This window comes from Trichechus manatus, unplaced genomic scaffold (genome assembly GCF_000243295.1).
Source record: "Trichechus manatus latirostris isolate Lorelei unplaced genomic scaffold, TriManLat1.0 scaffold00159, whole genome shotgun sequence".
Classification (NCBI taxonomy): Eukaryota; Metazoa; Chordata; class Mammalia; order Sirenia; family Trichechidae; genus Trichechus; species Trichechus manatus.
Window position 1 is genome coordinate 3,318,171 of NW_004444095.1, and position 27,397 is coordinate 3,345,567.

Consider the following 27,397-nt stretch of genomic DNA (forward strand, 5'->3'; position numbering starts at 1 on the left):
GCTATGTGTATTTTCACCAAACAAAAAAGGTTGAGAAGTTAGAGGGTTAATATGTTGTGGGGTTGTTAACCAATGTCATAAAACAACATGTGTACTACTTTTTCATGAGAAACTATTTGTTCTGTAAACCTTCACCTAAAGTACAATAAAATATAAATTTAAAAAAATGGAAAAAAAGAAAAGAAATAAGGCTTTCCTTTAAAGCACAAGTGGAAGCCTTAAGGTCATTTATGCAGCACTTGAGCTTTGACTCTGAAGCCCTGAGCACATCTCTTTCTTTCACCAGTTTGTCTAGCGACGGTAGGACCAAACAACCAGCTTTCCTATACTTCTCATTCTGACAAAGCTGTAGAAAGATATCACACATGTGTTCACCCAGAGACTTGCCTTTCACCAATACCTGATCTACTGGTGGTGATATTTTGCTATTTGTATTGCCACCTCACTCCATGGACTAGCAGTGTCCTCTTTACTGCCGGAAGCAGAGTCACCAACATCTTTAAGATTAACCAGACTTGAAAAACAATTTAGAAAACTCACCCTTACGATTTTGTTTCTCTTGAACCACTCTCTGTACCAAATGTTTTAGGCTGGGTTCTCTAGAGAAGCAAAACCAGTAAAGCGTATAAATATATATAGAGGGAGATTTATATCAAGGAAACAACCCATGCAATTGTAGAGGCTAAAACATCCCAAGTTCGTGGATCAGGGTAGAGGCATCTCCCAATTTACAGAGCCGCAGAAGCTGGCGAACCCAAGGTTGACAGGTCGGAGAGGGGGTCCCATTCACAGGCTGTGAAGAGCAATGAATTCCAAGATCAGCAGACAAGACTGCAAGGTTTCTCCTGATTCGTGTAGCTGCAGGGGCTGGTGAACCCGAGATCAGCAGGTTGGGGAACTGGAATCCTGCTCGCCTTGCCAAGGTTTTTGGCTTGTTCCAGACTCAGCAGCTGCCTCTTGTTGTCTCACCTCTGGTAATTGGGACTTGAGCTAGCAGCTTACCTGTTGATCTTGGAGTTCTTTGATCTTCTCAGCCTGCGAGCAAGAGCTCTAATACATGGCATAAACAGAATACAAACCATAAGTAACCGTGCACAAGCACCAGAAGACAGACCAGATAAATGGGAGCTCCTAACAATCAAACACTTATGCTCATCAAAAGACTTCACCAAAAGAGTCAAAAGACAACCTACAGACCGGGTAAAAGTTTTGGCTACGACAAATCCAATCAGCGTCTAATCTCTAAAATCTACAAGATACTGCAAAAGCTCAACAACAAAGACAAATAACCCAATTAAAAAATGGACAAGGGATATGAACAGGCACTTCGCCACAGAAGACATTCAGGCAGCTAACAGACACATGAAGAAATGCCCATGATCATTAGCCATTAGAGAAATACAGATCAAAACTACAATGAGGTATCATCTCACCCCAACAAGGCTAGCATTAATCCAAAAAACACAAAATAATAAATTCTGGAGGGGTTGTGGAGAGACTGGAACACTTATACACTGTTGGTGGGAATTTAAAATGGTACAAACAATTTGGAAATCGATTTGGCGCTTCCTTAAAAAGCGAGAAATAGAAGTACCATACCATCCAGCTATCCTGCTCCTTGGAATATATCCTAGAGAAACAAGAGCCGTCACACGAATAGATATATGCACACCCATGTTCATTGCAGCACTGTGCACAATAGCAAAAGGATGGAAACAACCTAGGTGCCCATCAACAGACAAATGGATAAACAAATTATGGTATATCCACACAATGGAATACTACCCAACGATAAAGAACAATGATGAAGCCGTGAAACATAACATGGAGGAATCTGGACGTCATTATACTAAGTGAATTTAGTCAGTCACGGAAGGACAAATACTGGATAAGACCACTATCATAAGAACTCATGAAAAAGTTTAAACACAGAAGAAAACATTCTTTGATGGTTACGAGGGTGGGGAGGGAAGGTGAGGGTTATTTACTAACTAGATGGTAGATAAGAATTACCTTAGATGAAGGGAAGGACAGCACTCACTACAGGGGAAGTCAGCACAACTGGACTAAACCAAAGCTAAGAAGTTTCCTGAATACAACCAAACACTTTGAGGGACAGAGTAACAGGGGTAGGGATCTGGGAACCATGCTTTCGGAGGACATCTAGGTCAACTGGCATAACAAAGCTTATTAAGAAAATGTTCTGCATCCTACTTTGGTGAGTGGTGGCTGGGGTCTTAAAAGCTTGCAAGCGGACATCTAAGATGCAACAATTGGTCCCAACCACCTGGAGTAAAGGAGAATGAAGAACACCAAAGACACAAGGAAAGTAGTAGCCCAGGATACATAAAGGGCCACATAAACCAGAGACTTCATCAGCCTGAGACGAGAAGAACTAGATGGTGCCCAGCTACCACCAATGACTGTCCTGACAGGGAACACAACAGAGAGTCCTGGATGGAACAGGAGAAAGGTGAGGTATAGAACTCAAATTCTAGTAAGAAGACCAGACTTAATGGTCTTACTGAGACTGGAGGTGCCCCGGAAAGCATGGCCCCTGGACTCTATCAGATCAGAACTAAAACAACTTCCGAGGCCAACTCTTCAGACAGGGATTGGACAAAGTGATACTCATGAGGAGTGTGCCTCTTAGCTCAAGTAGATACAAGAGACTAAAACGGGCAGTTTCTGTCCAGAGGTGAGATGGGAAGGCAGAGAGGGTTAGGAGCTGGTTGAATGGACATGAGGAATCGGGTGGAAAGGAGGAGTGTGCTGTCACAGTAGGGAGAGAGCAATTAGAGTCACATAATAATGTATGTATAAATTTTTGTATGGGAAAAATTAAAAAAAAAAAAACAATTGTAAGAGAGGAAAAAAAAAAAGAAACAAGTTCCGGGTAACTGGCATGAGTATTCTTGTTACCAACTGAAGAACTAAATTATTAATTCAGTCACATACATTGGTACTTAAAACTTCAGTGTCTTCTTGTTAAGCAAAGTGGATGTAAGAAAAATGCAAGAGGAATTGAATCAATGCAGCAAATACAAAGCTGAATTTCTGAAAAGCGGAGCTTGCAAATGGACTGCAGGTGCAATTTACTTTGAAATAGGTATGAAATCCAAATTTTAATAGCAACTGTCAAGTTGTATTCTAAAACCTGTTCATCAATGAAATGAAACACCTAGATATCCGTCTTCCTTGATGATCTTTACCATGAATTTCATAATTCCAAGTCAAACTCACTGTATTGTATTCATATATTTGTGAGCTGTCATTAGGGAAGACAAAACTGAAGTGCTGTGTGTTATGTATATGTGTGTATGTGAGTGTGTGCACATGCATGTCTGAATGTGCATGCTTGTGTGCTATGAGGTTAGGATATGCAGTAGTAAGATAAATCTGGAACAAAATTTTCTTTTAAATTACTCAATGATATATAATGTCTGTATATATATACATATATATATATATAGGTATATATATTATAGATATATAATATATACATAAAATCTCCTACTATATTAGTTTCATATCACTAGTGTAACAAACTACCACAAATTTAGTGGCTTAAACAACACATATTTATTATGTTTCTTATAATTTTGGAAGTCAAAAATCTTGCACTGGGCTAAAAGCAAGGTACGGGCATAGTTGTACTCATTCTAGAGGAGAAGCTGTTTTCTTGCTTTTTACACTTCCTAGAGGCCACCTGCATTCCTTGCCTCATGGTCCTTTCCTCCATCTTCAAAGTCAGCAGCATAGCATCTTCCAGTCTACATCTTATCATTCTGACACTGTTTTTTGTCTTTACATCTCCTTCTCTGATTCCTTTAAGGGTTTTTATGATTATATTTGGTCCAGCCAGAAAATCCACAATAATCTCTGTATTTCAAAGTCCTTAACTTAATCATATTTGCAAAGTCTCTTTTGCAACTGCACAATAAACTCAGCCAGCCTAGGTTGCTAAAACGCCACACATTCAAAAGAATGTTCTGGCCCTTGACCAGCATCTGAAAGATAACCTCTAAGGGTCTTATTTTACCTAAGGCCTTAGATCATGTCATATACTTTATGCTGTGTGGTTTATGATGGGGCCGTTAGGCAATGTGGTATCAGTTTGACCTCTGGAGAGGCCAGAGACTGAGTAACTATGGACAGTCACACGAGTGCTCCATACCCACATGACCAACTCCCAATAAACTCTGAACACCAAAAGCTTGGGTGAGTTTTCCCAACTGGCAATACTTCTTGTGCGTTGCCAGAGGGACCATTTAGTGCTGTCCTTATGACTCCCCTGGGAGAGGATAGCTGGAAGTTCACTCCTGGTCTCTCCTAGACTCTACTCTATGTTCCTTTTTCCCCTGATGATTTTACTCTGTATATTTTTGTTGTAATAAACTGTAACCATGAGAATAACAGCTTTTATGAATTACATGACTCCTTCTAGTAAACCATAGAACCTCAGGAGACTCCTGCCTACAGTCATGTAAGGTAACATTCACAGGTTCCCAGGATTAAAACATGGACATCTTTGGGGGGAATATTATTCTGTCTTACATACAATATAAAAGATAGGACTATTCTTTACAAACTTTTTTCAATCTCTTTGCTAGAGGAGTAGTTTTGGGAATATTATCCAAATAATTTGGAAAAGTATATTCCTTTATTGAGTTGAGATTAGGCTGTCTCTATAGATCCTTACCAATTGCTTTGTAATGTGCTAAATTTGGTGAACTACTCTTTCTGACATATAGAATGAAAATAAAAAGTAAAATTAAAAGCATAAATAAATTGTCATGTTAGTTTCCATGTTTGTTACCCAATAAATGGCTATGTGATCAGCTTTTGCCTGGCAATAAACAATGATAAACTTACTCAACTTCCACCTATAAGGACTGGAGATAATCAAGAGAATAGGAAAGCTCAATTAACCACCAGAAACTGAAAAATGCCTGCTCTGAAAATGAAACTCCTCCTTCCCCAAATAATATCATTATCTTTAAAGACATAAAGATTATTTTTTTTGCCTGTCCATAGCCTATTCATCTTTTATTTTTATTTTTTTGTTTATTGTTGTAGTTTAGATGAAGTTTACATTTCAAGTTAGTCTCCCATATAAAAATTTGTACATACATTGTTATGTGACCCTAATTGCTCTCCCCATACTGTGACAGCACACTCCTCCTTTCCATCCCTGATTCCCCATGTCCATTCAACCAGCCCCTAACCCTCCCTGCCTTCCCATCTCACCTCTGGACAGAAGCTGCCCATTTAGTAAAGACATAAAGATTATTAATGCAAAATTCAATAAAGAAAGGTGAAAAAAATATATATCTTCAAAATCTAAAGGGGAAATTGTTAAGGTACAAATAATTCTACACAAGGAACCTTTTGTTTTTACATATTTATATAAAACCCAAACATGACTTTTTTTCCTTAAAAAGAAAAATATTATATAGTATTTATTAAATTCTATACTGACTTCAGAGACAAGGCTTAATGCTGAAGGAAGAGATGACATTTTATGTTAACCTTTGTCGTAGTTGTGATTACATACTTAAAGTTATCATTGTTTAAAAAATTTCAGTAGTTCCAAAACAAACAGCAATCATGGGACTAGAGTATTAGGGACCAGATGATAAGGAAAGAAGGGGGAAAAGATGACAAGAAACAATAGCTACCATTAATGTGTCAGTGATAAGCCAAAGAGTCCAGGGAATGAACTATATAGACTATGGAAAATGAATCCCAAATGGCACAGTACTCCAACATGATAAGAAAACACACACACACACACACACATGCATTCTTTCCATTCTTTCTCTGTAATAACTATTTTGGACAAAGAAGCCAACATGACATCAACGGAGAAAATAACATACTTTCCCTGGGCTGCTTCAACTGACTGTATCTAATCTTGCATAACTTCTGACAAGAAGTCAGAATTGTGCAAAGCAGCTGATGTGACACGTGAAATATGCATGACATATTAAGCTTTCTTTGTGAGTTTCAACAGTGACATTTCTCTTTTTTGGGTTTGGAGGGCTCAAAAAAAAGTTGTCTAACCAAAGAAAATTTTAGTTGCAGTAAGAAAAAAGAGCAACATATACACACCCATAGGAGTGCTTCTGTGTACACGCATGCACACACATGCACACACACATTAACTCATGTAAGAGGGTGGGGGAAGCTATCACTGTATCACTGAATTCAATGTATAAAAGACTAGTAAGCTTCCATGGAAACCACAAATATATTTTCAAAATTCAAATGAATTCTATCTTGAGATGCAATGCAGTAGCCATTCATGGTTTTTCTCATTTACATGGCAGCTAGCAACCTTTACCATCTCAATAGAAAAATAAAATGAAACACATTTAGAATCCTGGTCCTGGTGCTATAGTGATGTTTTGCAGGGAGATTTCTTCTTCATAAAAATCTTTCCAATTCAACAATTTTTACTTGTAAAATTCAGTGACATTGATCACATTCATCACGTTGTATAACCATTATCACTATCGTAAGACTTCTTATAGCTGTCCCCCCAGCTTTCAGCAATTCACTCTTATACAAGTAGGATAGTATTACAGTAACAAGAAAAAAAAGTAGCTTAAAATTCACATATAAGACACAAATACTCATAACATTAAAAAGAAACTATGTTATCCTTTTTCCCAAGAATGAAAGAAAAAAAATTCATGTTGCTTTTTCAATTTAACATTACTTGCTGTTGACTTCACTCCTGCATTGTCCAATGATCATAACAATAATTTTGGCAAATATGACTGCTTTGGTAATTCTGAGAAACTAGAGTCTTTGATTGCTACCTTTAAGCCTAATACATACAATGAGGGGATCAAGTTGAGGATAAAGTTCCTTGTATAGATATAAACCAAACCAAACCCGGTGCCGTCAAGTCGATTCCAACTCCTAGCGACCCTATAGGACAGAGTAGAACTGCCCCATAGGGTTTCCAAGGAGTGGCTGGTGGATTTTTATTCTGTCCCACTGGTCTATTTTGTCTTTTGCTGTTCATGCTTATGTTGTCACATCTGCAATCTCATCACTAAAAACTAGGTCTCACAGTGTTGTCCCTACATTTTCTTCTAGGAACTTTATGGTTTTAGTTTTCACATTTAGGTCCTTGATCCATTTTGAATAAGTTTTTATGTATAGTGTGATGGTTGGATCCTGATTCATTCTTCTGCATGTGGAAATCCAATTTTCCCAGTATAATTTATTGAAGAGACTTTTTCTACCCCATTGGGGAGACATAGCATACCAATAGTAACATCATATGTGACTGTAGTACAATATGACTACCAGGAAATTGATATTGATACAATCCACTCGCCTTATTCAGATATCACCAGTTTTATATGCACTCGTGTATGTGTGTTTCGTGCTATACAATTTTATCATAAGTGTTGATTTGTCTGACCACTAGCACAATTAAGATATAGAATAGTTCCATTACAAGGATCCCTCCCGCTACCCTTTCATAGCCACAGCCACCTCCCTCCCACCTGCCCTCCTTAACCTCTGACAACCACTACTCTATAATTTGTCATTTCAAGAAAGTTATATAAATGGAATCATACAGTATGCGACCTTTTGAGATTCGCTTTGTGCACTCATCATGATTCCCTTGAGATCCATTTAAATTGTTACATGTGTCAAGAGCGCCTTCCTTTTTATGCTGAACAGTATTCCAAGCTATGGATGTACCAGTTTATTTAACAATTCACCCATTGAACGATATTTAGTTTGTTTCTGGTTTTTGGCAATGGGTTTGGTTTTTGTTTGGAAGACTAAGTTAATGGAAGTGAAACAACTAGAACAAAAACAATGAGAATGTTGATAAAATATGAAGAATGTAACCAACATCCCCGAATAGTATGTGTAGAAATTATTGAATGGAAGCATGTTTTGCTGTGAATATTTTCACCAAAAATGCAATAAAATATTAAAAAGAAAAACAAACAAAATAAGCATATTTGTTTAGGTCTATTTTACGGCTCTTTATTCTGTTGCATTGTTCTGTTTGTTTATCCCACCATCATTACCAACTATATTGATTACTGTAGCTAGATAGTAGTAGGTCTTAATATTGAGTAGACTATTCCTTGCACTTTAGTTTTATTCAAGCATTAAACCTATAGATGAATTTGAGGAGAATTGATATCTCTATTATGTTGAGTCTTCTAACCCATGAATGTTGCATGTCTCTCCACTTACTCAGACTTTTTTTCTTCAGCATTTTGTAATTTTCAAAATACAGATTCTGTAGATATTTATTTAGATTGATTCCTAAGGATTTCATTTTAGTGTAATAATTGGAAATGCTATTGTGTTTTTAATTCTGTTGCTAACCAAAAGATTGGCAGTTCGAATCTATCAGCTGCTCCTTGGAAACCCTATGGGGCAATTCTACTCTGTCCTATAGGGTTGCTTTGAGTCAGAATCAACTTGACGGCAACGGGTGTGGTTTGGCTTTGGTTAAGTCTTATAAAAGTATTAAGATTATCAGATATTTCAAATTCCAGGCTCCTCTAGGCAATAATGAAAAAATAAGCAAATGGTTCATTTTGAGGTTGTTTTCTTTCTCTTACAAGTGATGTTGAACCTCGTTATTAAAAATAAACCTTGGTATTGGCTTGAAGCAATTAAGAGCTCAAATTGATCTTGAAGTGATTATATTGCTCATTTACCATAACCCATACTCTTAAAGAAGACTGGCCATAGGCAATCTTTAGATTTTAATAATTAAGTGTGTATTATTATATGTAATATCCTTTTACACTGAACATACTGTAACATTCGTTTTTAACATCAACTAAGAATTTTACTCTTCTTTTATTCCTATCAAAACTACCTGTTAGATTTTAGAAAAGAGTGGTGTTTTAAGGCGCACAAACTTCCCTGGAAGGTAATATCCCCACCAAATATTCAGTTTAACATAACACTCTGACACCTTACAATAAATGTCTAATTTAATAAAATATCTACTAACTGTACTTTAAAAAGGATGATTAAAGTAGAAACAGAGTTTTTACTCCTGGTTTGAGAATTATACTTTATATCAATACCTTTTCTATTAGCCTGTTAATTTAAAGGCATACAAAATGGCATTTGCAAACTTAATCATAATGTTGTCTAGGCAGACATAGTGTTTTCTGAGTCCAAGGTCTTAGTGGGAAAGAAATCTGCCTAGTTTCAGCCAAATTTGTTTGATTTAGAGTTAGGTAAATTTGATTAAATATAGGAAATTTTATATCCATAGTTAACTCCCCAGTTGTACATTTCCTCACAGCCCAGTCTATTACTAAGAACATAAAGATCACATGGGATTAATATGGTTGCTACGGAAGAGAACTTTTTCCTTTTCTGACGTCAGTAGGGGAGCATATACATTTTATATAACGTTATCCCATTTTCCAAAAACTTGTATATGTTTCATATTTCCTCATCTTTTCTGTGCTGATTAAGTGGGGTGATAAGATATCAATAAAGCCGAAACTATTCATTTGAACCATAAGAAATGAACATTTTTAGGGGAAAAAAAAAGACAACATTGCTTGTGAGCAAATGAGGCTCAGTCTCAATTGGGATCTCTAGGATACTGAGTTGTCTCACCTACCAGCCAGGAAAGATAAGGTGTTTTCCAAGAACTTCCATCTGTAATGTGTTAAGAGTTATTTCCAGTGATGCTACCTCCCAAGCACCCTCAGCTGGCCCAACACAGAAGGAAAATGACCAGAAAAAAACTCAATTTTGTAGGCATATGTAGAATTGATGAGCCCTTAGAAAATGAGAGAGAGCACCAAGAGCATCTGTTACAGGGGTGTACATGCATTCTTAGAAGGATGTCACTTTAATCCCTTTCAATAGAATAAAATAAACTTTCAAACGATTTGGTTGAAATGATAGTGTTCTTTGAATCAAACTTTTATAAACAAATTAATTTCACGATTATTAATTTGTTAGTAATTAATTACACTTGTAGTTCTATTAGAATCAGTATTTATGCATTTGTATGTTCACAACCTTCAGGGCAGTTTCCATTTTACACTTTGAAATGAATTTTTGATTAAAAAAAAATAGGATCCTCCTTCAATCAATTAAAAGTATCAGCAGATCCATCTGTTCAAAAACTATTTCTACCTGAATCAACTAATGATATGTCCTGAATTGGTTGACACCATCACACTGGCTGAAGCAATGATGGAGGTAATTGGTCTTATAATGTGATCCTTTTACTTTTTCCACATACTTTACACTAGCATTTATTCTCCATGTTGTTACATAAAAGATTATAAAGATTTTCCCTTGGTTCATCTGAGAGCACAAATGAATAGCAACATGGTATTATCTTCTCAAACATGGAAAAAAAACCAATAATTTATGAAGTGTTCCTTTAATGTACAACTACAGGTTTTGAATGCATCCCCACTAGTCATTATGATTATATCTTCTACTTTCCCTTAAGTTTCACCCAACCCATTGTTATACCCAAGGTCAATATGTGTATTTATAAACTATGTAACAAGCGTCATTATGTTTACAATGTTGTGTAAATTGAGTCACATTTTTTTTTAATTTTCCTGAACAACATATCTTCTGCTGTGGTTAATTTAATTCCACAAATGACTGCTTTATTCCCTAAGAAATTAATACTATAACATGCACTACTGAATTCTGTCAGCCTCGATGTGTTTTTTAAATACAGTACATTAAATTCCATGAAAAGGACTGTATATAAATATCAAAAAAGAATGAATAGAATTTCTACGAAAAGCATCAAAATAAATAATTTAATATACTTAGCTCCTGGCATGTGGCTTCCTGTCACAGAGAATTGTGATTTTAAAGAATGGATACATCCGGGAGCCAATTTGCTATACACTTATGCATCTTCGAGATAATCCCTCCACAAAGAAGATTTAAGCGATTATAAAATAACTGAATGTGTTCACTTCTTTATTAATTCCCTAACATCACAGTGATGTGCAGTAGAGCAAGTGGGGTGTTAGCATCCCATCACATTTAGTACATCCATTGAATTCTTATTTCCTTTGCAGCCTCAGGGCACCTGTGAACTGGCTGACTGCTCAGATGTGGACTGAGGTGGGGACAGAAGGACTGAAATCAAAGACTCATAGAATCAGCCTTGCCTCTTCACTCAAATTCAGCCACAATTTAGACTCTGGTTATGAACTTACCTATTAGTATATAGGTTGTACACTAAAAATAGTTTCACTATCAGGAGTTCAGTTTGTTTCATAAAAATGAATAAAACCGAGGCCAAAAAAATGACTGCTGTGATTACCAGATTATAAAGGACACGGGATGGAGTTCCTTAATGAGATTAGAACACAGAAACATCCTTAAGACTAATGGCAGAAGCACCAATGGCGGTAATGGCCCAAATCTGTATTGCCAAATCTGTTTCATTCTAAGCAGCTAGAGTGGCATTGTGGAGACAGTGTGAGCTTTAGAATCTGACAAATCTGGCTCAGAGACACCTCAAAGAAAAGCCTAGCAATCTACTTCTGAAAAATCAGCCACTGAAAACCCTATGAAGCACAGTTCTATTCTGACATACGTGGGATTGCCATGAATCAGAATGGACTTGATCGCAACTGGTAAGAAGAGTCAGGAGTGAAACTAAAGATCAGTTAAATTGGATGATGTTGAAGTTAGAAGAAACCTTAGAGATCATTTAATAAAATTTCCTCATGGTACAGGTTTATGTCGCAACAGGCCTTTCCTATATAAAATGTCATCCTTCCTTTTGTCTTTCCTGTTTGATCTCTAAGGTCTAATTCTGTGATGAACTTGGTTTTAAACACAGGTGAAATGTTTTCAGTCAGCTCCTAATTAAAGATAGATATACACTGAAATAATTAAAATAATATAACAATTTCTTTAAAGATAGCGTAGGACAGATGTTCCAGGGATCACTGTACATAAGCTACGTAAGAGAGGAAATTGTTTCTCTTAAAATCATCCTCAGAGAAAGCTTGCATGACCACACATGCTAGGTTTTCAAATGTTTAATCCCATTGCCTGAGATTGTTTTTGTTCCCGTCTAAACCTCTTCCTTCTACATTTGATTCCAGTGAAGATGAGCAACAGCTGGTAGTCATGCTCCTTCTTATTTCAGGTGATCCTTTCAACATATCACTTCACCCTTTACTTTGAATTACTAAATATCTTTCATCAGATTTGCTTTCTTTACTTTCTGCTCTCAATTTGCTCTTTGATGGACTTGCCAGTTCTTCAACATCACTCAAACTAGGAACTCTGGAAGCCTCTATCTCATTACTAAACTGGCTTTTCTGTCTGGATTCACAGCTGCTACTGCCCTCTGGTAAACTGTCACTGGAGATATCTTCCTCTTCTCATCCATGTAAAGCACATTTATCTCTAAATTCCTCAGGGCCCATATCTTAGTCATCTTGCTCTAGCACACAGCCTGGCAGTTAGAAGTTAGCAATACATATTTGTTGGATGAATGGAAAGCAGCAGTGTCACTTCAGTTTGTGGGCTCTAACCCTGTTCTCAGTGGCCAGTGGAGAAATGTGCTCTGCCTCCTGGCACTGTGGCTGCCAGAGCCACTCCGTAAATGGATCAGTAGCCAAAGGGAGAGGCATCTGAAATTCCTACTCACTAAATTAACATTTTCATCACCAAACCAAAAAGAAAAACCTACTCATGGCAACCTCATGTGTTACAGAGTAGAATTGTGCTACATAAGGTTTCCTCAGCTGTAATCTTCATGGACTCAGAGTGCCAGGATTTTCTTTGGCAGCACCACTAGGTGGGTTTGAACCACCAGTTTTTAGGTTGGTAGTCTAGCGCTTAACCATTTGCGCCACTCAGGGACTTTATTTTCATGACAGGCAGACTTTTACTCAGATCTCCTCTTTCTGGTTTTGTTTTTGTTTTTTTTTTACACTTATCACAGAACATAAACGAATCACACAACTTGCCTAAGACTCACAAAACTTCAGGTTAACATTAGTGCAATTTTCTATAATCCAGTTTATAGGTGCCATGCAGCATAGCTTTACCCATAATGCATAAAGCAGAAGTCTTTGCTAGTAAAATCAGAATATGATGGTCCTTATGATATTTTATTCTGGGAGCCTTACCATCGATTATAACATTCCCATGACTACAGCAGATTGATGTTGATAAGTTTATTTCCCCTACTCTTCGTCTTAGTTCTTTGTGTTTATAATCCAGTCTCCAGAATGCCAGGCAATGCCCATATTTCTTTTGGAACTTTGATAGGCACCATTCATCTTTGAGTGCATATGGATATCGATTAGTCTCTGTGTGCCACCCAGCCTTCCAGTTTCAGCCCTCATCCACCTCCTCTATATCCAGAAGCATCTCTCCTCATCTGCACTTCCCATAGCACTTTTTGTCTAAACCATCTTTTAACCCATTTGTTTATTCCCTGCGGTACAGTTTTCTTTATTTCCTGAGTAAGCCCAAAGCCCAACAAAATAAGTTTTTTGAAAGCCAGTCCAGCTAGACATATACTGGGAGTGTCTTATTTTTTAAATTAAAGTCCAGTTTCCAAAAGCAGAGTATACATTTCACATTTAAAGTAGCCTTGCTTTATTCAAAAACCATACTTTATATTGCAATAACTGTCTACAGGGTCAAAATTTATGGGGTTCTAAACAATGTTTTCTTCAAAAAATAATTTCCTAAAATTATCAAAGAAGGCACTGAAACAGTACAGGAAACTCTATTTTTTTTTTCATTTAATTTAAAGACAGTTTGAACAAGTCCTGAAGACATTATCATATCTTTTATTAATATCTACACATAGTGGATTAAATTTGGGAAAAGTTATATCTGCACAGAGAATCTATAAATCTCTTGATGTCAGAAAATCAACCTTAAAAAGGCTTAAATCCTTCAAAGCTTTAAGCACTATGATTGTGACTAATAGACACTAAGTGAATATTGGTTAATTTGATCTATGAAATATCATTTGAAATGTATTTCTCTTCACCCCCTAAAATATAAATTTTCCTTGACCAAGTTATGAATTTTTGCTCACTTGTCAACCTCTTATTGCTTTTACCTTTGACTCTAATGGACAACATATGAAGACATCGGAATAAATGTTAACAACAACGTGAATGTTGAAAATCTGTATAAAGGCTGCATAGTAAGATAGTCATCTTTCCCTTCCATGACTTATATTTTCCTGAAGGACATATAACTTGTGCACATATTTTAAATACCTTTGACTACTTGGTAAGACCTTGAATATGTACTCTGTATCAAAGGGAAAGGACAGTCATATTTTTCTTCTTTTTAAAACAATTCAAACATGGTGGGTTATTTTCTAAGTTAAAAGTAAAATATAATGACAGAGTTAAATACATGAAAAAACAAATATTCTGTAACTTTTTTTTTTTTTACTATTTCAATGAGAGAAACAAAATGAAACATATAAGGACACATAATCTTACCCAGAACACTCTAAAAAAGGCTCAATTTTCAAATAAGCAGTACTGCTTGCCATACTTATTACTGGTCTTTAGGAGGAACGGACTTAAAAACATATCTGAGAAGGACAGTGTAGTTTCTTAATTCCCTCAGAAGCTCAGCAATTATGAAGAATGCCAACCAGAGCTCAATACTCTCTCTTAACCTTGGAATCAAGAAAAAGAAAGTCCTTTTCGAGATCAAGATCTGTGATAGCAAAAACAAGAACTAAATTTGCCAGGGGTACAGCCCTCCTCTTACCAATTTCAGGCAAGAAGCAATCTTTTCCTGCATAGTGAAAAGCAAGTCAACTAAGGGGAAAATCAGCGTGACTTCAATTACATAAAACTGACTGTATGGTTGCAAAACAATACTTTTTAAAATCTTTTTTATATTTCTTAAAATTTCACTTGTATGTTGGTTTTTATTTCATTCTGAGGTAGGCTGAGAGAAAATGAAATTATCTTCACAAAGAAAAAAGCTCCCCCTTCACAGCCTTTCCTCAATTGCTTCTTTTTCCTTTCCCCAGCTTTATCCTCTTCCTCAGTGAGTCTCCCTCATCGCTCCATATTCCTAAGCCAATAGGAAGAATTTCCTTCAGACCCTTAAGCCTTGTATCTGTTACCATAGAGACAGGCATCATAAGATAGCTGCTCAGTAACATCCTCATGGAAATAAAATAAGAATCCTATGGGTTTTACAGGAATCTCCAGTGCACCAGTGAGCAGAAATGATATCCTTCCCTAGCAAAAATGCAGGGATTTTAGTTTTGCAATTGTGGAACTACAGAGATTGTAATATAGTACTTTGTGATGGTAAGTCCAAGATCCCTAAATTTTATGCTTAGAATCTAATTATGGTTCCTCCTATCAACTGCAAAAAAAAAAAAAAAATCCCTCTATCATATCCTCACTTTCAGGGAAATACCTCATTGCTAACTTTTCACTCTAGCATATCATGTCAATCATTTACTAACAGCCTCAACTGTTCTTTTATAGTGCAGTGCATATATATTTTACTTTGTTATTCTTTGATTCTCTCTAGAACATATTTGATCAACAACATCCTCATCTGTTTTATTTTAAAAAGTGAGCATCTCTAGAGAACTCTGCAATGCAAAAGCTGCTGGGGGAGTTATAGACTTATGAAGAGAAAAAAGGGTAGCTGCAAGAAGTGATTTCCACTTGGTATACCTTGTTTTCCATTGCCTTCTGCCCTTTCCGCAAACCCACTGAACACACCGTAACTGACCAGCAACAATAAAAATAACTGAACCTTAGAAAACAGGCTAAGTGTAGCAAGAAGAATGGGCTTAGGCAAAGTTGATATTATATATAAATCAGTGATTACAGAAAGGCAAAACTTTCTTGTAACAACATCAAATTATAAACATTCCTCAGCAAGTAAAATCACTCAAGAGATTAGCAGCCAAAATGGCCCCACATTTAACTTCTACATTGTATATTCCAACCGCCTTTCAAAGTCTCTAGTACTTAAATATTATGGGTCAATATGGGTCATAGCAATTTTTGTTTATGGTTTCAGCTGATATTCAATTGTGACCTAGTTTGTTCTAGATACTTGATTCCACAAACAAAAAACAAAGTTTCTTAGGAGCCTGGAGATGAGGTGGGCAAACTTCTATTGTCAAAGGCCTGATAATAAACAGTTTTGGCTTTGTGGGCTGTTAGGTCTGTCACAACTACTTAACTCTGCCATTTCAGCAAGAAAGCAGCCATAGACATTATATAAACAAATGGGAGTGGTGACTTGTCTTTCAATAAAATGTTATTTATGGGCACTTAAATTTGAATTTCATATAATTTTACCATGTCACAAAACATTATTCACATTTTTATTTTTGTAACCATTTGTGTTATTGTTGTTGTTAGATGCTGTCGAGTCAGTTCCAATGCATATGCGCCCCATAGGGTTTCCAAGGAGCGCCAGGTGGATTCGAACTGCTGACCTTTTGGTTAGCAGCCGAACTCTTAAGCAGTGCACAACCAGTGCTCTGTAACCATTTAGAAATTTAAAACTTATTCTTAGCTTGCTGGTCACATAAATAGGTGTGGCATAGTAGTCATAATTTGCCTAGAGTGCTCAAGTGCTGTAGTAGAGACACTCAAAGCAATGTCTAAAATACCTAAAACAGGGAAAATTCTTTCATGAATGATTAGATTCAGCAATTCTTAAAGTTAGCAATATCTCAGACATCTTCTTCAACTTCGCCTTAGTGAAGGAACTTCATTCCCAGCACTGAACATTTCAGGAACAAAGAGCACCCTAGCACACACTAATTGTAAGCTGCTTACACAATAATTAAAGGAGTATTTTTCCTTTCCTTCCAGACAGGTGCAAATGAATCTAATCCCTCTTCTACATTATAGTTCATCTAATATTTGAAATCAGCCTAATTTTTCTCTTTCTTTATTCCTTCAAGTGTTTTTCAACTTTTTTACTTTTCTAGTATCTTCAGCACCCTTCAAGTGCCATAGTTTCTAGGACCTTCCATCATCCTGGCACTTTTTACTAAATATTCTCCCAGATATTAAACTTCCTCTTAGACCATGGTGTCCATCTTAAAAAATATATATATATAGACACACATACACATATATATACATATGTGTATGTGTGTGTGTCTATATATATATATGTATATATATATAGGAGCCCTGGTGGTGCAGTGGTTAAGAGCTCAGGCTCCTAACCAAAAGGTCAGCAGTTCGAATCCACCAGGCGCTCCTTGGAAACTCTATGTGGCAGTTCTACTGTGTCCTATAGAGGTCGCTATGAATTGGAATTGACTAGATGGCACACAACAAATATATATATATATATTTATTTATCACTAACACTTGGTCTTTTTCATATTACACTTCTGCCGGCATTACTTTGCTTTATTTTGTTTTGATGAAACTATGGCTGATACTGAGATTATGGTCAACAAAATCAGTGTTTGTCAATGAATTATTGTTAAGCTTTAATTTTCTCACTGAGTTAAAGTACTCTCTCCTGTACTTGTCAAATGTATTTTTTGAAACTTAACACAGTATGCTATTGCTCTTGAAAATTATCTTTTTGGCCTCACCACATTTTTTTAGGTGGTCAAGTTCCTTCAGAATCCTAATAATTCAGTATGTTTATTCTTCTTCCTGGGTTAGATAGGCTATTTGGATCTTCTTCAGGATTTTGATATTTAGATTTCACAGTCCCAGTGGGGCCAAGGACAGAATCATAGGGCACACTAAGCAAGATTAGGTCAGGGTTATATTGAGTCAGTTGTATAGAATTGGACTACAGTCCTGTAAGAGGCCTCCTTCCTGTTTTACAATGATTCAGTAATTGGCAAACTAAAGGCAGAATAATTTAGTGAGCTAATTAATCTACCAGACTCTTATATCAAATGACAAAGATTTATCCAGCTTGACCATAAGGACATAAAAATCTTCACCAAATTCCACACTATAATCAGGAAAGAGAGCAATATCACATTCTTTTCTATAGGATCTTAGAAAAATATGTCCTGTTATGAGCAGTTATTTATTCTCCCCCTCCTAATTATGAACGTTCCTTCCTCTTCATTTGAGTTTAACTTCAGGATCAATGAAGAATATTATTGTGGCTCCCTCTTTTTAAACAGTTTTGAATTTTTTTCCAGGTGTGTGCATGAATATGTAGTTTGCTTTTATTTGCCTTTTCATTATTAAAAGACAGATGACATGAGATTGGGAGATTAGATTAATAGCGTGGAGCAAGCTTCTCAAGAAAAAAACATTTCAAAGCATACTTCTTAACTGATAGTTTCCCCTCGTTCATCTTTCTGACTAGCAATACACCCGAAGGTAGGCTACTCCATCATGTGTGGGAATTTTCACTAGACAGTGTTATCAGTAAATTAGAACTAAGTGAGATTTTTGAATTAAAAAATAATGATGCACCTACTATTAAGCCATAAAGAAAAATCAAGTCCTGATGCATGCCACAACATGGATGAACCTTGAAAACATCACACGCTAAAGGACAAATACTGTATGATCTCACTTATGTGAAATAAGCAAATATATGAAATCAAAAACCACCAAACCCATTGCCATTGAGTCGACTCCAACTCATAGCGACCCTATAAGACAAAGTAGAACTGCCCCATAGGGTTTCCAAGGAGTGGCTGGTAGATTCAAACTGCTGACTTTTTGGTTAGCAGCCGATCTCTTAACCACTGCACTACCAGGGCTCAAGCAAATATATAGAAACCAAAGATTATTAGTGGTAACCACGGATGGGAGGGAGGGGGAAAAAGGGAGTTTTTGTTTAGGGGACATTGAGTTTATGGCAATGGTGGTGGAATGATTTGGAAATTGATAATGAGAATGGTTGCATAACTTGAAGAACGTAATCAGTGTTACTGAATTGTACATGTAGAAATTGTTGAGGTGGTGTAAGTTTTGTCATGTACATTTTCACCACAATTTAAAAAAACTGATGCTCAATAAGAGTTTTACCTAAAAGAGACAAATAGTTGCTTTTATACTATAAATGCCTTATGTGGGGAAAAAGGTCATTCTGAGTTTGTAAAAAAGTGGGGAAATATAGAGATTTGTGTGATTCACCAATTTTGAATTTGAAGAAAAATCATATATAAATATTTATAGTCCATTTTTTTTGTCCCATGTCTCTTTCATGCACTCTTTCCATTTTTATGCATTTCTCCTTCATCTTTTTTTTTTCTGAATCCTTTCACAAAACAGTGATTAAGCAATAGGGATTTGGAGACTTCACATGGTCTCCTCACTTTGCATGCTAATCGTGTTCCAGAACCAGAAAAACTGGCGAGCATTTCCAACTCTTACAATGCATCTACCAGCAAGGGTACTCCTGCTCTTGAGGTGTGTGGCCCAAAGCCTTTAAGATTTCATTAATAATCAACAGCTGGTGCCACCTAGTGTCTGTCCTCTCCATTCATCAGTGGAATCAAATACAGAGCACTTAGTCACAAACGAAGCAAACCTGAACTACAAACTAACAAACACAAAATCACGGTTTGGAGAGTCCAGTGGCTGATTTAAATTACGCTATCTTCATTGAAAGAAAAACCTTCTTTTTTAAGTAACTATGGTAACAGGAGTATGAGGCTAGCAGGAAGCTGACATTTTTCTCACGGGAGACAATTCACAAAAGGAGAGTCCTACTAAAGATGCAATGTAAAAGAGTTTTTCCAGACTTGAATTGTCACTTAAAATGGTTGTGAAAAGTCGAGAAATAAAATTGGGAGAAGAGAACTGTATCTTATATGAACAATAGTGTGGATATAGCTGGGTTTTTTTTTTTTTTCCCAACCAACCCAGAAATAACCTTGTAGCATTTGGATGCAAAATTCTGTCAGACTTTGAGCTTAACCAAGTACTGTAACAGACTGTAAAAAGCATATAGAGTACTCAAAAGTATTATTGGTAAATAATCGGATTGCCCCGACCTCATAATTAAAAAATCTGTTTGCAGCTAAGAATACACATTTAGAAAACTAGTTTCTTTCTTCCTGTATGTATAAATTATGAATTATATTCAACTAAAGTCATGTATGTATGCTTCAAGGTTAAAAAGTACTCATCCAAATCCTTGACAATTTTCAAAACAGCAAATTAGTAAATAATTTAGATGAATCCAAGTAGCATACTTAGCCCACCAGTTTCTACTTGATGCACTAATATTTAAACACATATTGTTTTCACTCACTTTTTCTAAGAGGAATGCGTAATTGAAAAACATGGACTAACATTCAGGAAAAAAAGTTACATAACAGTCAGTAGTGTTCTTGACCAGACTGATTGGGATATTGCAATTAATATAGGAAAAGGCGTGGCACATATAGGCACACATGTGATTAACTAATATATGAACATATTAGATGTTCATATATGATAGTCTGTTAACTTGGATGGCTTAGCTACTCAGGCTGTTGGAGAGACTGGGTAGAGAGCTGAAAGACTAAATTCTATAGATAGTTAACAATCATGTTTTTCGTATTCAGAAAAATCTATTTCTATATTATTTGACATCTGTTTTAAGCAATTACTTGTTAGAAACAGCTTTGAATGTTTTATTTTCTCGTTACCCTAGTGGTGATAAAAATCATTTCAATATGTTCGGTCCAATATATACTCACTGACATATCCCCATGACAGCATATGGAGATAGAATATGGAAACAATGCATAGTTTCTATAAAAAGCTTAAATTGTTCCCCTTTCCAAAAAAACTTTATTTTTGGAGCCTAATACAGTCCGGGCTCAGACTCCATTTGTTTAAAAGTACTTATCAGAACAATCCACTGATTGTATGGGAAAGAAATATTGCAGAACAGAAAAGGGTTCTAAAAATCGTACGCAGGCAAGAAAGAAAATGTTAAGAGAAAACTCATCAGGGTTCTAACATAATTAAATAGACAAAAGTCCCAATGTTCAATAATTTATCATTTTCTGTCATTTTTCATTAACAGCGTTCAAAGCCCTATTTGAAACAAGCTGATAGAGAGAAATTAAGAGCAGTAATCAAGCGAGAAATGATAGACCAGCTGGGTCGACATCAACTTGGCAAAACGTGAATACAGTTCAATAGCTGAAACAGATGCTGGAGTTGTTGAAAAACCCTGCAGGAGATATTGATGTATTTTCTTCATATAATGCAGAATGACTAAATAAATGTCAAAAGCTAGGAATTGATGAGGAGAAAAGACTGACAGCCAAACTCCTTCTGAAATAGAAACCAAGTGTAACAATTTTCAACCTATCCAAACATTCTATACATTCTCGTTTCTCCCAGTGTCTGAATATGCCAATATATCAATCAGTCCTTGCAACTAAATTTCAGTGAAACAGAGCTGGGGGAGATTTCTCCATAGATTTTTTTCCCCCTGTCATCACGTACCTGGAGAAACCCAGAGTCTTTAAAAATACTTTATTTTAAAATCTTCTAACACTGATTTCTATCTGAGAAGTGTTTCCCTGAGGTTTGGAGGCAAGCACACCCCCCAAAATCTAACGCAGCACAAGGTAATTTTAAAATCCATTCTGTAAAAGCAACACTGTTTGCAGAGTTTGAAGAGCTCGGCAACAAACCTCAGCTACTAACAGCTGCTTGTTCAAACATATGCTTTGTCATGGTCAGCTTCTAATTGTATTCATAATGATGTAATAGCTTTAATAATCCTACCTTCCATGCCAGCTGTTTTTCCTGTCACTCCATCATGCCAATAAGTTGGCTGCTGTAACAAATCAAGATAGTGCAAAACAGCATCTTTCTCCTGATTCTGTCATCTTCCTGAAAGCATTCTATTACTGCCGACTGCTGGGAACCAGAAAGTCTATTTGAATTCCAACAGCTCCCCTTTCGCATGATTCAAGTTAGGTTAGGTGGGCATGCCTAACGTGATTCTCTCAGTCATTTATTATGCAGCTGCTACAACGTCCGTGTGGTAACCACTCTGACTATCTGATACGTCAGTCGAACAAAACCTACACCTAGGAGCAAACACATGAGCCAGAGCAGCGTTCTGCATTTAACGAGCATTCTTCCTGCCTAAAAAACAGCGGATCTGCGAATCTCTTTCAGTATCTTTGGATTAGAGTCTCTTCCTAACTATACCAAGAGTGGAGTTCCTTGGCCAAAAATCAAATTATTCACGCTGAAATTTTGGCTTTTGTTTTGTTTTTTTCTTATCTTCCCAGCCCCTTTATGGTAAAAACTCTCTCTCCTGATTGTACTTTTTAAATAAGGATGCTGTGTGCCCAGCTTCACATCTCTGCTTTATTATCAAATACAGCATGCACTTTCTCAACTGGAGTTTTCATCTTGTGATTCGATTAGAAAATTTTCCAAGAAGATGATATTTTTCAGGGAGATATTACTTAATTTGACATTGGAGACATTTAAAGTTTGATACTCAGTGTGTTTCTCCCAAGGGTTGACTTTATACTTGGTATTTTGACTGAAGAAGAGGGCTTTCTTTAGAAAGTAAGAAATTAGGTTAGTTGAATCGCTCATACAGCTTGTTTACTAAGTATACAAGTGTCATTTTAGGAAAATGCATTTTGTGTTTTAAAAAGAAATAGTTTTTATTTTAAAAAATTATGCAGTTGCCATCAATCTCTACAGCATTAATTTGAGCCAAAACTTCTAAGTATGCCTATCACTCAGGGCACTAATATTTAGAGTTTGAAACTATAAAACAGGAAAGTTTAGGTGTTTTCATGAGAAAAATACTTTAAAAGGGAAAAATTGATAAAATATTATGTTATCGCCGAGTCCACAAAATAAACAGATAGCTTGTTGGGTAGCTACATTTTGAAATTATAAGCAACAATTAATTAAGCATATGTGAGATATTTAAATGCCACTACTCTAAAATATTGCTTCCCTAAGGTATATGTGTGTATGGGCATCCATTTCAGCTCTTCTGCCTCCATTTTATTATTTAACAAACATGAATAAAATAAACAAACAGAAAAACAAACCAGTTGCCACCAAGTCAATCCCAACTAATGGATAATCCCGATATATTGGGACCTATACAACAGTCAGCAATTTATGGTTCATTATTCGATTATTCGTTTAACTTAGAAATGCTGGAAACAAATCAAAATGACAAACAGTCCATTTTAAACCCACCGAAGTTTCTCTAAAATACTATACACATCGCTCATATAAGAATTCTGAAAATATTTATTACTATTTCACAAAAAAAACTTCTGTGGTTAGCATATATGTCTTACAGGTTTTGCAGGTGTGTGGTTAGACGTTCGGCTGCTAACCAAAAGATCGGCAGTTCGAATCCACCAGCCGCTCCTTGGAAACTCTATGGGGCAGTCCTACCCTGTCCTATAGGGTCACTATGAGTCAGAATCGACTCGATGGCAATGTTTTTTTTTTTTTTTTTTATTTAAACACTGTGTGGTTTGTGTTCTACTCTTTGCCTCTGTCTACCTCTCCAGCTTCATCTTTTGCACCTCCTTCTTTCCTTGACACTTTGCTCCAGCCAAAATGAATTTCTTTTAGTCTCTCCAAAAACACTATGCTCCCTCCGGTCTCAGAGATTTTGCATATTCTGTTTCACAAATTCAGAATTCTCCTCTCAGTTTTGATTGCCTACCTTCCATCCAATCTTCAGTTACCAGCTTGAAACATCATTTGCTATGTGAGGAATTTTTCATCCCCTTGATAAAATTATATTCTCCTGCTAAGAAATTTCATAGCTTCCTATACTTCTTTTATCTTCATCACAATGATGGCAAATACTTATACAAAACTTGCAAACTGCTAGGCACTGTTCTAAGAAAAACAAATACATACATGTAACACACATTGTCTATCTATCTATCCCTACTGTATAGATACTCAACAACCCTCACATCCAACCTATAAGGAAGACTCTTTTATTCTCCGCATTTTACAGATGGGGAAACTGAGGCACTGAAAGTTAAATAACTTGACTAAGGTCACATGATTTTGTTTGTCTTTCTTGGTATACTCTAAGTCCTCGAAACTGGAGAGCGTGTTTTTCTCGTCCATTGGTATATCTTAAGGCCTAGCACAGGACTTGAAAACTTTTCTTCCATTCATTCACGTATTCAGTAAACCTGCTTTATGCAATGCGCTGTACTAAGCACTGATGATAAAGGGGTGATCAAAACAGATATGGATTCTGTTTTCGTGGAGATGGAGATTATGGGCTAGAATAAAGGTTCTAAATTCAGGTCCAAGGGGTCATAGGTAGAATTCAGACATCTGTTAATTTGAATGATAAGGTAACATTTTTTTCATTTAACTTTGTAGGTAATAAACCACAGTAGTATTAGCAGTAGCTGTGACATTGTCACTAGTAAAAATCAACAATATTTTATATCACATTATAAACGCTGCAGATATCTCAAAATATTGCCCATGCTCAACACTACTTTAAAATTATGACTGTTATTAAGCTCACTGCTATACCTTTTTACTTAATGAATTAATAAAGAAGTATTATATCACAGCTTTTAAAATATTTAGAAAATGGTATTTCAATACAATTGGTTTCTGTTGTCATTTTATATATTTTGTACATTTAAATATAATTCAGATAAGGGACCTTAAGCTTTACCAGGTATCAAAGGGGCCTCATGTTAGAACCCCTGGCCTAGAGGAATACAGAATGGAGCATAATGTTTAACAGCATTGTCTCCAGAGTTAAGACAATCTGGGTTCAAATCCCATATCCACTGCTTACAATTAATGGGTTCCAGGGAAGTTACTTAAGGAGCCCTGGTGGTGCAGTGGTTAAAGCGATGGACTGCTATGTGAAAGGTCAGTGGTTTGAAACCATTAGTGGCTCCATGAGAGAAAGATGTGGCAGTCTGCGCCTGTAGAGATTTACGGCCTTGGAAAATCTATGAGGTCTCTATGAGTTGAAATCAACTCGACAGCAGTGGTTTTGGTTTGGTTTAGGGAAGTTACTTAATCTCTCTTAGTCTCCGTTTATTCTTCTGTAAAATAGGAATAATAACTGCTCCATTGTATTCTTGCCGTGAGGATTAAAGAAGAGAATGACAATAGCTATCATCTAGTAAACTCTTAATAACTATTGGCTATTACTAGTGAGTGAGCTAGATCGCAAAAGATTATGACAAATAAAAATTGTGATAAGTGATTAAAAAATGATAAAGATATTTAGAATTGAAACTGGAACTCTCTGATGGAAATGTAAAATGGTAAAACCATTTTGGAAAACAGATTGGTAGTTTCTTAAAACGTTTAACATACACCTACTATATGAGCCACAATTTCCACTCTGAGAGAAATGAAAGAATATATCCATACAAATTTTTCCAAGATAAAAGAAAGCATATATTCACAAAAAAACTTATACAAGAATATTCATAGCATCTATGAATGAAACTGTTAAAAACCCACATATTCATCATTATGTGAATGGATAAATTGTGGTATATCTATACAATAGAATATTACTTTGCCATAAAAAGGAATGGACTATTGATACATGCAACAACATGGACAAATCTCAAAGTAATTATGCTAATTGAAAGAAGCAAAACAAAAGAGTACATACAGTATGATTTCTTTGATATAAAACTCAAGAAAATGCAAATGAATCTATAGAGACAATAAGTAGATTAGTGGTTGCCTAGGGAAGATGGCCAGGATAAGGAGGAGGGGTTGCTAAGGGATACTTTTGCGATGATGGGTATGTTCACTGTCTAGATTGTGTGATGGTTTCATATATATATATATATATATATATACACATATACATATATATGCATCAAGTAAATTTTAAATATGTATAATAATACCTCAATAAAACTGTTTAAAAACTTCTTTTAAATCATATCTTACTATTTTTTAATAGCGCATTCATATTAATTTAATTATAAAGTTAAAATATAATGTACTATCACTTCCTTAAAAGAAAAGTTAATCTACAAAACTTTAAAGGTAAATGATGTATACTCTAAGTAATATTATCAATTGCATATAATAACCTTGAATATCCCAAGAAAATATTTTTCTCTATCATCTGATATTTGTAGATTTTCATGCCATCATTGAACAACCAGGCAAGCGATTATTGTCCAATAACAGAGAACAATTTTGCCCTATTCAACATACATAATTTTATTTATTTATTGTCTGCATCTAAGCCAGTTAAATGAATAAACTATCTAAATGGTTACAAAATGATAAGTTGAAAAAAGGGTCGAGAAGGGAGAGGGTTGACATGTTGTGGGGTTGTTAAACAATGTCATAAAATAATATGTGTACTACTGTTTCATGAGAAACTATTTGTTCTGTAAACCTTCACCTGAAGTACAATTTAAAAAAATGGTAAGTTGAATAAAATCTAAGGTAATGATTGATATTAGCTTGTGGCCATATAATTCCACGTTACAGAAAACCTGGGACTGAGCTTCCTTTGTTAAGCATTGATTGAATATTGATGGACTGGATTTTATGTTATACTCCGTTCACAGCAAAGGATATCATATCATACTCACCAAGTATTATTCAGAGAAGATGACTGAAGTAAAGTCAATGAATCCATGTGACAATATGATTGAAAAAAATTAAACACATTCCTACATAAAATTTTATCTTACGCAATGTTAAAAGCGTTAAGGTGGTTAAAAAAAATTTAGCCAGATCTCTTGAACTTTTAAAAACTTATTACCTTTATGTAGTCACAGCTGGATCAATGAAAAGTAGAAAATACTGGCTTCATAATCCTGTTCTAACACTGCCCCCCTCCCTAGTCTAGATCAGTCAAAAGATATTAAAAAAAAAAAAACACAAATCAGACCATGTCACTCTCAAATCCCTCAAGTGGCTTCTCATCATCCTTAGAACAAACTCTGAAATCCTTACGAAGGCCTATGAGACCCTGAGTGATATGCCCCCTGCTGTTTCTTTCTCCCTTCTTCTCCCATGCTGCCTCTCATGCCTTTTCTTATTCTGCTCTATCATGAGACTGGCCTTATTGCTCCTCAAACATGCTAAGCATATTCCCACCTTGGCACATTTCCATTTTCTCTTCCTTCCCACCAGCAATGTCAGTCCACAAATATTACAAGGCTCCTCCTCTTCAGCCAATGTCACCTCCACTCAAAAGGTCTCCACTCAAATGTCACCTCCTGAGAGAGACCTTTCTGGACTTCCTTGTCAAAAATAATACTTCCCTGAGCTCCATCTCTCTCCGTTTCTTTGCCTTGCTTCATGTGGTTTTTTTAAGCACTTATCACCATCACGTCTCAAATTATTAATTGGCTAACCAACTGATTTTCTCTCCCAATAGATCACAAACTCCATGAGAGTAGAAGATAGGTACATTA

The 27,397-nt window shown here is 35.9% G+C and overlaps 1 protein-coding gene across 1 annotated transcript in view; it reads right to left on the bottom strand.

Moving 5' to 3' along the window:
- DMD (dystrophin) overlaps positions 1-21,843 on the bottom strand; it is a 2,372,918-nt gene extending 2,351,075 nt beyond the window's left edge. Inside the window, exon 1 of the mRNA XM_004386236.2 lies at positions 21,729-21,843. Within this exon, the coding sequence (XP_004386293.1) occupies positions 21,729-21,735 (7 nt within the window). The 5' untranslated portion in view covers positions 21,736-21,843. The remainder of the gene's footprint in view (positions 1-21,728) is intronic.
- Positions 21,844-27,397: the final 5,554 nt, after the last annotated feature.